A 9,405-nucleotide genomic window follows, 5' to 3' on the forward strand; every position below is an offset into this window, starting at 1 on the left:
CCGCTCGTCTCCTTCCTCCGCGCCTCCGGCTGCTCCTCTCCTTCTTCCCCGCCGTCGGCCGTTTCTCACATTCCTCTGCGTCGCCGCTTTCTTCTGCACCGACACCCGTGGCTAGCAAAGGGGCGACGGATGCAGGGCACGCGGGCGGGAAGAGGAGCTCTCGCGTCTAGTGCTCGACATGCTGTCGGGGATCTGCTCCATTCAATTCCACCAAACCAAACATTAAGACTTAAGAGCAACCCAACGGGGCGACCCATTTCGTCCGCTGCCGTCCGTTTGGGTCCGTGCAGACAAAAGTGATGGCCCAATGTGCGGACCCATTTTCAAAACGCGTCCGTTTTGCGTCCGCGCTGACCCATTTCTGGCTCAAATTTGGGACTGAAATGCATCGGCGCGGAAACGAAGCGGACGCGCGCGCCCCCTCTCCGTGTCAGCATGTGGCCGGCCTGGCCTACTTATCACACAACCATCCACCCACCTGTGCCTGCTTATTTAATTCGTCGTCCACTCTCACCCACCTTTCTCCTATTATTATAATATTACAATGTTGATGCCCACTTGCTTCCTGTTAGGCGTATGTGTCGACCCATTTTAAAAAACGGACACAGACAGACCGGCGGACGACCCAAACGGACAAAAAACGGACAAAGCGCGCGTCCATTTGCTTCGCCCCTTTGGAGTTGCCCTAACCGTTTCATTTCAGCTTATTATTCATACCAAACATAGAGATGAAACTATTTCATTTTCGTTGGTTTCCTAACCGAACACACGATAAAAAGATTTATACTTTCTCCGTCTTAAAATAAATGTCTTAAGCTTAGTACAATTTTATATTAGAGCTAGTATAAAATTGAGACAGTTATTTTAAGACGGAGGGAGTATTTAACAACGGAGGGAGTACGTAAGAGTAGACTGTCTGCGTGGTTGACCGGTCCATGTATGCTGTACGCGATACAGCCTTCTCGTCCAAGCTTAGCCAAAGCCTCACCGGCAGGGTAGACAGTCAATCATGCAGCAGCACGCGCTATAGTAGAATAATGCAGCAAAGAAAACAGCACGCACTTGCACGCCTCCCGAGATGGGCGCCACAACACCGGCACGCGCTATAGGCGAGCTCCTTCACCGAGATGGGAACTCAAGAAAGAAGAACCACTGCACTATACGGGGAAATGTGCCGCAAGCATCTTCATTGACAAGCAGTTTCCACTTAGGGCATCTCCAATGGTTGTAAGATAGTTGTTGGTAATTTTGACACATAGGATTTTTGATGATGTGTCATGCAATAAATGAGGAAAGAGAGCAAGGTTGTATGTAAATTAACCAACACCCTTGCACAAGCTCCAATGTAGAATGAGAGAGCACCTTATTTATTACATCACATCTTATTGGGCAAACTAGATACAACCCATTGGAGTAGTTGTATGTTAAGGTGTTGGTTGATGACATGACATATTTTACCAACAACCTAACCAACAAACTGTTGAAGATGCCCTTAGAGTACACACGATTATGGACGTAGGCAAATTACTACTCCTAATACTACAGAGGTGGGATTTGATACTACTCCGATGTGTCATTCTTTTGCTAAAGAAACATACTACAGAGGTGGGAGTAATGGATAGAATGTGAGCGTATGTAGTACTCCCTCCGTTCCTGAATATAAGTAGTTTTAGAGATTTCATTAGAAGACTACGTACGGATGTATATAAACATATTTTAGACTGTAGATTCTGTAGTTCATTAGTACAATCTCTAAAAAGACCGATGTTTAAGAACGGAGGGAGGAACGGAGGGAGTATGTAATAGTATGTGTTTGTGGGTATATGTATATCTACTATACTGTGTTAAAAAGGACATATAAATAGGATTGGGGTGAGACGTAGAGAGGGGAATAATGCATACTCCTACCAAATACGGTGGGCCCTTGTCCCCATTATAGATTCCTACCCATCACTCTTATAAGCAGGAAGGGGAAGGAGAAGCAGCAGCCTGCCAGTCCCACTCACACACTTGACAGGACTAGACGGGAAGGCCGAAACAGAGGAGAGCAGAGCATTTCCAGGGATAGAGGGAGGGATTTCCCCGGCTCCCCCTCCGTGCAGTGCCGAGCCGTCCCGATGTCTAGCGACCCTGAAGAGATCAAGGCTCGCGTCGTCGTCCACGGCGCCGACGCCGAGGCCGACGCCGCCGACGAGTGGGCTCGCCCGGAGCTCGAGGCTTTCCACCTCCCCTCCACCTCCCAGCCCCCACACTTGTTCCACCCACCGCACCCAGACCCAGAAGCAGAGCAATCCACACCAGCGCCGGCCGTGGCAGCAGGTGCCACCAACAATGCGTCCAGCTCTCCCCCTCCCCCTCGCTCGCCGCCTCCCGCGCCAATGGAGACAGAGAAGCTTCCGCCCAATGCCAAGCCGTATGCCGGCGAGAAGCCGCCCCCTCCGGCGCCGGCGGCCGCCCTGCGCGACCTGTTCCGCTTCGCCGACGGCCTAGATCGCGTCCTAATGGCCGTCGGCACGCTCGGCGCTCTCGTCCACGGTTGCTCCCTCCCCGTCTTTCTCCGCTTCTTCGCCGACCTCGTCGATTCCTTCGGCTCCCACGCCGACGACCCCGACACCATGGTCCGCCTCGTCGTCAAGTACGCCTTCTACTTCCTCGTCGTCGGCGCCGCCATCTGGGCGTCGTCCTGGGCGGAGATTTCCTGCTGGATGTGGACCGGCGAGCGCCAGTCCACGCGGATGCGGATCCGGTACCTCCAGGCGGCGCTCAAGCAGGACGTCTCCTTCTTCGACACTGACGTGCGCACCTCCGACGTCATCTATGCCATCAACGCCGACGCAGTCATCGTCCAGGACGCCATCAGCGAGAAGCTCGGCAACCTCATCCACTACATGGCCACCTTCGTCGCCGGCTTCGTCGTCGGCTTCACTGCGGCGTGGCAGCTCGCGCTCGTCACGCTCGCCGTCGTGCCGCTCATCGCCGTCATCGGCGGCCTCACCGCCGCCACCATGGGCAAGCTCTCCTCCAAGAGCCAGGACGCGCTCTCCAGCGCCAGCAACATCGCAGAGCAGGCCCTGTCGCAGATACGGATCGTGCAGTCGTTCGTCGGCGAGGAGCGGGTGGCGCAGGCCTACTCGTCGGCGCTAGCGGTGGCGCAGAGGATCGGCTACCGGAACGGCTTTGCTAAGGGCCTTGGGCTGGGCGGCACCTACTTTACTGTCTTCTGCTGCTACGCTCTGCTCCTCTGGTATGGCGGTCACCTCGTCCGCGGCCACCACACAAACGGCGGGCTGGCCATCGCCACCATGTTCTCCGTCATGATCGGCGGACTGTAAGTCGTCTTACCCATCACTCTTTACCTTGCTGCCGCTGAATCATGACATTTCTGGTCAGTCAATTATGACATTCTGGCCTTTTTGTTGTTGTGCGAGCAGCGCTCTTGGGCAGTCGGCGCCTAGCATGGCGGCGTTTGCCAAGGCGAGGGTTGCGGCGGCGAAGATCTTCCGCATCATCGACCACACGCCAGGCATCACCAAGGAAGGCGACGCCGGCGTGGAGCTGGAGTCGGTGACCGGGCGGCTGCAGCTGAGAAACGTGGAGTTCGCGTACCCGTCCCGGCCGGACACGCCGATTCTGCGCCGCTTCTCTCTAAGCGTGCCGGCCGGGAAGACGGTCGCGCTGGTTGGCAGCTCTGGCTCAGGGAAGAGCACGGTGGTGTCCCTGATCGAGAGGTTCTACGACCCGAGTTCAGGTCTGACTCTCAAGTTTTCTGTCTTGAGTTGGCCATTAACTTACATTTGCAAGCAGAGCACAGAAGTGAGTTAGCAGGAGCTTGTTAAAATGCGAGCAGGGCAAATCATGCTTGACGGCGTTGAGCTCAAGGATCTGAAGCTGCGGTGGCTGCGGTCGCAGATCGGCCTGGTGAGCCAGGAGCCGGCGCTTTTCGCGACAAGCATCAGGGAGAACCTGCTGCTCGGGAGGGAGGAGGCGAGCCAGGTGGAGATGGAGGAGGCCGCAAGGGTCGCCAACGCCCACTCCTTCATCATCAAGCTCCCCGACGGCTACGACACGCAGGTCCGTCCGTTGCTCATTCTCTCCGGCAATCATATCATATTCATCCCAAGCCTCCGCCAGCGCCGCGCGTGCTACCTTCTTCCTTTTTATCCGTCCGATCCGTGCGCCATTAGGCTGGCTGGCTGGCATAGCAGATAGCTTGCTCTTTCCACCAACCACTTTCCTCATCACGGCCATCATTTGCCCTTTGCCGTGGAGAAGCGGAGAGAAGCTAGATACCCCCGGCTCAGATCGGATGCTTGGCACTCCGTTTGTTTGTTTGTTTGTTAGGCAACAGCATGACATGTTGACACCTTCTCTTCTCTTCTCGTCTGGGCTCCATCACAGGGCCCATAGTCAAATACTCTACTACAGTATTTCACCACGAAGAAGGAGGAGGAGTGGTAGCAGTTGTTAGGGGCATGTTGCTTTAAATGCTGTTAAGAGTTGGTAACAGTTACTGGTGCATGCCTGCCTCCTACATTTTCGAAAAGTCCCTTTCTCAGCACAAACTAACGAACACATGCAGCTGAATCGAAAATGGTCCATGATTAAAGGAGGGGATGGTTTCACACCAGTACTCTTTTCCTGCCTCCTTATATTTTGCTCTAGCCCAGCAGTAAACTAATTCCAGGTCGGCGTTTTGTCAGGAATGTCAAGTTGATCACACAAGATTCAAGCATCATTTGTCCAGTAGTATGCTCGATGCTGCTTTTTTTTCGGCACTGGCACAGCACTTACTTGACCAAAAGCTGCCATTGATAATTGATCCAAGCAAGCACATGGGCTACACCGATCCAAACTCCCTTCCCTAGTAGTGCTCCATCGACACCGACCCCGTCACATGGCACCATGCTCTGTTCCCAGTCAAAACTCCACCATAAACAATTCTGTTACTCCACATTTTTATATTTTATACCACTAGAGTCAAAATTATTCTGGCTTCCAGTCAAAATTCCCACATAAACAAGCGCACATGCACACGACACGACTGTACCACTAGTCACAAGTCGATATCCCCCGCAAAAAAAAAAATGGTCACAAGTCAATATGTTTGAACATGGTGATACAGGTGGGGGAGCGCGGCCTGCAGCTCTCCGGCGGCCAGAAGCAGCGGATCGCCATTGCCCGTGCGATGCTCAAGAACCCGGCCATCCTCCTCCTGGACGAGGCCACCAGCGCCCTGGACTCCGAGTCCGAGAAGCTCGTGCAGGAGGCGCTGGACCGCTTCATGATCGGCCGCACCACCCTCGTCATCGCACACAGGCTCTCCACCATACGCAAGGCCGACCTCGTCGCCGTCCTGCAGGCTGGCGCCGTCTCCGAGATGGGCGCGCACGACGACCTCATGGCCAGAGGAGACAGCGGCGCCTACGCCAAGCTCATCCGCATGCAGGAGCAGGCGCACGAGGCGGCCCTCGTCAGCGCCAGGAGGAGCAGCGCAAGGCCCTCCAGCGCCCGCAACTCCGTCAGCTCACCCATCATGATGCGCAACTCCTCCTACGGCCGCTCGCCCTACTCCCGCCGCCTCTCGGACTTCTCCACCGCTGACTTCAGCCTGTCCGTCATACATGACCCGGCCGCCCACCGGATGGGCATGGGGATGGAGAAGCTCGCGTTCCGTGCGCAGGCGAGCTCCTTCTGGCGGCTGGCCAAGATGAACTCGCCCGAGTGGGGCTACGCGGTCGCCGGCTCCCTGGGATCCATGGTGTGCGGCTCCTTCAGCGCCATCTTTGCCTACATCCTAAGCGCGGTGCTCAGCATCTACTACACGCCGGACCCGAGGCACATGGACCGGGAGATCGCCAAGTACTGCTACCTCCTCATCGGCATGTCCTCCGCGGCGCTGCTCTTCAACACCGTGCAGCACCTCTTCTGGGACACGGTCGGCGAGAACCTGACCAAACGCGTGCGCGAGAAGATGCTCACGGCGGTGCTCCGCAACGAGATGGCCTGGTTCGACATGGAGGCCAACGCCAGCGCGCACATAGCCGCCAGGCTCGCGCTGGACGCCCAGAACGTGCGCTCCGCCATCGGGGACCGCATCTCCGTCATCGTGCAGAACTCGGCGCTTATGCTCGTCGCATGCACCGCCGGGTTCGTCCTGCAGTGGCGCCTCGCGCTCGTGCTCCTCGCCGTCTTCCCGCTCGTCGTTGGCGCCACCGTGCTGCAGAAGATGTTCATGAAGGGCTTCTCCGGTGACCTGGAAGGCGCGCACGCCAAGGCGACGCAGATTGCCGGGGAGGCGGTGGCCAACGTGCGCACCGTGGCGGCGTTCAACTCGGAGGACAAGATCACGAGGCTCTTCGAGGCCAACCTGCACAGGCCGCTCCGGCGCTGCTTCTGGAAGGGGCAGATCGCCGGCATCGGCTACGGTGTGGCGCAGTTCCTGCTGTACGCGTCCTACGCGCTGGGCCTGTGGTACGCTGCATGGCTGGTGAAGCACGGCATCTCCGACTTCTCCAAGACCATCCGCGTCTTCATGGTGCTCATGGTCTCCGCCAACGGTGCCGCCGAGACGCTGACGCTGGCGCCGGACTTCATCAAGGGCGGGCGGGCCATGCACTCGGTGTTCGAGACCATCGACCGCAAGACGGAAATCGAGCCCGACGACGTGGACACCGCAGCCGTCCCCGAGCGGCCCAGGGGCGACGTGGAGCTGAAGCACGTCGACTTCTCGTACCCGTCGCGGCCGGACATTCAGGTCTTCCGGGACCTGAGCCTCCGCGCCCGCGCCGGCAGGACGCTGGCGCTGGTGGGGCCGAGCGGGTGCGGCAAGAGCTCCGTGCTGGCGCTGATCCAGCGCTTCTACGAACCCAGCTCCGGGCGCGTGCTCCTGGACGGCAAGGACATCCGCAAGTACAACCTCAAGGCACTGCGGCGGGTGGTGGCCATGGTGCCGCAGGAGCCGTTTCTTTTCGCCGGCACCATCCACGACAACATCGCGTACGGGCGCGAGGGCGCGACGGAGGCGGAGGTGGTGGAGGCGGCAACGCAGGCGAACGCGCACAAGTTCGTGTCGGCCCTGCCGGAAGGGTACAAGACGTGCGTCGGGGAGCGCGGGGTACAGCTGTCTGGAGGGCAGCGGCAGCGGATCGCCATCGCGCGAGCGCTGGTGAAGCAGGCGGCCATCATGCTGCTGGACGAGGCGACGAGTGCGCTGGACGCCGAGTCGGAGCGCTGCGTGCAGGAAGCGCTGGACCGGGCCGGGTCAGGGCGGACGACCATCATCGTGGTAGCGCACCGGCTGGCTACGGTGCGGAACGCGCACACCATCGCGGTCATCGACGACGGCAAGGTGGTGGAGCAAGGGTCGCACTCGCACCTGCTCAACCATCACCCCGACGGATGCTACGCGCGGATGCTGCAGCTGCAGCGCCTCACGCCCCACACCGTGGCCATGCCCGTTCCCGGACCATCTGCATCCAACGTTTGATACAATCTTCCATGCACGCTTCTGCTCGCGTTTTTGTTTTAGGATCTTCATTTCTCTTATCATTGGTTTCTGGCGGGATGACAAGCCGTGTGTGCTGCCATGATGTTACAGCGCAAGACAAATCCAATTTATCGTGGTGGGGTACAAATTTGATAATTCACTTGTCCACAGACAGCTTTGGCCATTTGTCCGTCCACGTGGTGGCCCTATTTCTCGAACCAGAGACCGATACACATTTGTTGTGTGTGAAGGGAAAGCCTCTTTGCACTTTTGTTGCATATAGATATAAAATCTTACATCATTTAGAACATACTCATGAAAAAGGATTTCCCCCGCTTTTGTATTACAATGAAATCAATCGATACTGGCTCTTTTATTACAAAGCAATCAATCGATACAGCCAATAATAGATGCTGGAACGGAAGCAACACAGTCACGTTCAAAAAAAAAAAGAGAAAACACAAAAGAAACAAATGTTAGCAACCCCAGATCGACGTAAGCAATGATTTCCGCAACTGATGCGTACTTCAACTGATGCGTTCTTCGAAGGATTCCCACCATGCTCCTATTCCTTCGAGTTGTCGTGTACCAAGCAACACCTTCAAAAGAACAGCGATGATAACGACGTTGTTGTCTGGACGGGTCCTACCCGGTACACGGGGGAGTTGGTAAGTGTTATGGTTGCTAGGGTTTGAGCGGGAGAGAGAGAGAGAGCTGCGAGGGCGCGAGAGAGCCGGCCTTGGGGGTCCTTTCCCACAGCCGGGCAAGAGGGAAAAGGGTTTTCCTTCTTAATTCTTCCTCATTAGATTGATACATCTCCTCTCCATATATAGAGAAGTTCACTGACTCCCAAGTAAGGCTTACTTGACCCCTAAGCAAACCCTAAGACTAACAGGGCCTGTCCCATCACGTACTCTAACAGTAAGAGGTACACTCGACGTCCTTCAAGAAGGAAGGCGGCGCCCTCAGGCGTCACTGCGTCGGTGCCGACAGTGTCCAACAAGGATTTCTTCTGACCACGACACAACCACGACCCCAACCAACCATTGGCTCCACCATGTCACTTGCCGCCCGCCAACATGCGCCAATCCAGTCATGAGTCCTCGTCGACGTCTCACCATGACAAATACTGCGAGGCCGGCCGGACCAAGACAAAACAATCGTTGACCGGGGGGGGGGGGGACAATATCGTAGTCACGTGGGAGGAAGCAACATCCATCGGCTCAAGCGGTAGAATACCGGACGTAGCAGCACGAGCACACCAGGCGAACAGCCCGGTCGAACTCAGCTCGGGCCCGTGAAGCCCCTAACACCGCGCTGCAGCAAACCCGGCGCCATCGCCGCCTTCCCCCATCGCGAGTCACTCGACAATCCAGCTAGAGGCGGCCAGATGAAGCGCAGAGCGGCCCGCCCCTGGCCCATATCGAGCCCTTGGGTCTGATCTGGGCATGTAGAACGCCACCGGCAAGGTCCCGTGCCGATCCGCCACCCGGCCTTCGCCGGAACACCACTGATCGAGCTGCACTGGTGCCTCACCCCGTCATCCCAGGCAGAGCACCCACAGCGGGGAAGAAGCCAGGGCGCCCTCGGACGCCCGCACCCCTGAAGCCCTCCACGCGACCACCAGAGGTATGGAACACCAACGCCCGCCACCAGTGCCGCATCGCCGTGCCCTTCGCCAGCACAGCATCGTCGCTCGTGGGGTTGTCGTGCGCCAAACCCGATCGAACACGGAGGAGAGACCCCCCCTGCTCTCGCCGACCCCGACAGGGCTTCACCCGCTAGCGCACTCCGACGACGGCGAGGGGAAGGGGAAGGAGAGGGGCCGAGATCGGCGGTGGCTAGGGTTGGCCCACCATCAGTAGCGGGAGTGACGCGGGGGTGGGGGAGGAAAAGGGAACCAACAGTCTCACTGACAG

General features: G+C 57.4%; 1 protein-coding gene across 1 annotated transcript; it reads left to right on the plus strand.

Annotated features, from left to right (window-relative positions):
• Positions 1 to 1,964: 1,964 nt before the first annotated feature.
• Positions 1,965 to 7,642, plus strand: LOC123413346 (ABC transporter B family member 1). Its single transcript, XM_045106290.1, has 4 exons — positions 1,965 to 3,328; positions 3,432 to 3,748; positions 3,848 to 4,071; positions 5,123 to 7,642. Exons 1-4 carry the CDS (start codon positions 2,118 to 2,120, stop codon positions 7,484 to 7,486), a joined length of 4,116 nt encoding a protein of 1,371 aa, XP_044962225.1. The 5' UTR covers positions 1,965 to 2,117; the 3' UTR covers positions 7,487 to 7,642.
• The last annotated feature ends 1,763 nt before the right edge of the window (positions 7,643 to 9,405 follow it).

Source organism: Hordeum vulgare, chromosome 7H (genome assembly GCF_904849725.1).
Source record: "Hordeum vulgare subsp. vulgare chromosome 7H, MorexV3_pseudomolecules_assembly, whole genome shotgun sequence".
Lineage (NCBI taxonomy): Eukaryota > Viridiplantae > Streptophyta > Magnoliopsida > Poales > Poaceae > Hordeum > Hordeum vulgare.

Excerpts from the sequence above, each read along its gene's own strand:
- LOC123413346 (XM_045106290.1), top strand. The coding sequence starts at position 2,118 with ATGTCTAGCGACCCTGAAGAGATCAAGGCTCGCGTCGTCGTCCACGGC. Across the intron at positions 3,749-3,847 it reads GTTCTACGACCCGAGTTCAG|GGCAAATCATGCTTGACGGC; the intron begins GTCTGACTCTCA and ends AAATGCGAGCAG. Across the intron at positions 4,072-5,122 it reads CCGACGGCTACGACACGCAG|GTGGGGGAGCGCGGCCTGCA; the intron begins GTCCGTCCGTTG and ends ATGGTGATACAG.